The 1,192-nt window shown below is 45.0% G+C and overlaps 1 protein-coding gene across 1 annotated transcript in view; it reads left to right on the forward strand.

Moving 5' to 3' along the window:
- The window catches only part of ttl (tubulin tyrosine ligase), a 7,025-nt gene extending 5,839 nt beyond the window's left edge, over positions 1-1,186 (forward strand). The window contains exons 6-7 of the mRNA XM_015380115.1: positions 166-309; positions 410-1,186. Coding sequence (XP_015235601.1) covers positions 166-309; positions 410-602 — 337 coding nt within the window. The 3' untranslated portion in view covers positions 603-1,186. The remainder of the gene's footprint in view (positions 1-165; positions 310-409) is intronic.
- The last annotated feature ends 6 nt before the right edge of the window (positions 1,187-1,192 follow it).

Consider the following 1,192-nt stretch of genomic DNA (forward strand, 5'->3'; position numbering starts at 1 on the left):
ATTTTAATACCAATTAAGGTCTTAGTTTTATTTTGAAGAATTCAATGCCTTTTAAGACTTTTTAAGGACCTGTAGGAACCCTGGATGGAACTAGTCAGTCTCATTCAGTGTTGCTGCGATCAGCATGTAGTTATTGATGAAGGAGTTTGGTTTGTGTTGCTTCAGGAGCTGTCTGTCATGCATCGAGGCGGCCATCAGCACCAAGCACCTCTCCTACCAGAGCTTCCAGCTCTTTGGATTTGACTTCATGGTGGATGAAAACTTCAAAGTGTGGCTCATTGAGATCAACGGCGCTCCAGCCTGTGCTCAGTCAGTAACTATGAGCGTCATCTTTTTCTTATCTTGTTATTAAGAGCTAACGGGTCTTTTAGGTTATTTTAATTGTTCTGTTTACCTTTGCCTCCTTCAGGAAACTCTACCCAGAATTATGTCAAGGGATCATCGATGTGGCCATCTCCAGTGTCTTCACCCTCAACAGCGACTCTTCGTCTGCTTCTTCGTCGCCTTACTCCTCCTCCCCTTCTTCTCTCTTTACCACCAACTCCTGCTCGTCTCCGAAGCTGAGGGGGCCTCTGCACGTCGGTCCTTTCACCCGCCTTTAGGGACCATCCTTTCTCTGCTCAACACGTCATCCATGATCCGTCCAAACTCAGCACACATGGAGACACTGGGCTTAGACTTTCCTTTGTTAGAGTTTGTTAAACTACAGAGGAGGAGCGAAGATAGTAGGAGCCAAAAGATTCTTTTTGCCCCAGGTTGATCCCCTGATGAGATGTAGGGAGACGACGCTCCAGCTGAAACTTTCTGTGCCTTACATTTCCAGCCACTCTCCCTCAAACTGCCACTAAGGGTCCCTCTGGGATCAGTTCATGCTTATTCTAGAAAAGCCCTGCCCTGTTGCTACCATTGACCAATCACCCCATCACCGTTTTTGTATCTCATATAAAAGTCCAATCCTACCCATGCGATTGATGTTAGATTAAAAGAACTATTTGGAGTTTAACATTTGACAACAGCTTGAGAGCTAAGACACTACAGACCGTATTTATGGAAGCTGAGATGCAAACAGGAGCAGAACGATCTTGTTTTCTCATAGAAACTGGTTTTAGGTTCCCTACAGTGGCGGTTCTTACATGAATGGCACCTTTGTTTAGAATTTAATACACTGAAGCCTGCCTGCAGACAAAATAGT

This window comes from Cyprinodon variegatus, unplaced genomic scaffold, assembly GCF_000732505.1.
Source record: "Cyprinodon variegatus isolate N-32 unplaced genomic scaffold, C_variegatus-1.0 Scaffold11, whole genome shotgun sequence".
Taxonomy (NCBI): domain Eukaryota; kingdom Metazoa; phylum Chordata; class Actinopteri; order Cyprinodontiformes; family Cyprinodontidae; genus Cyprinodon; species Cyprinodon variegatus.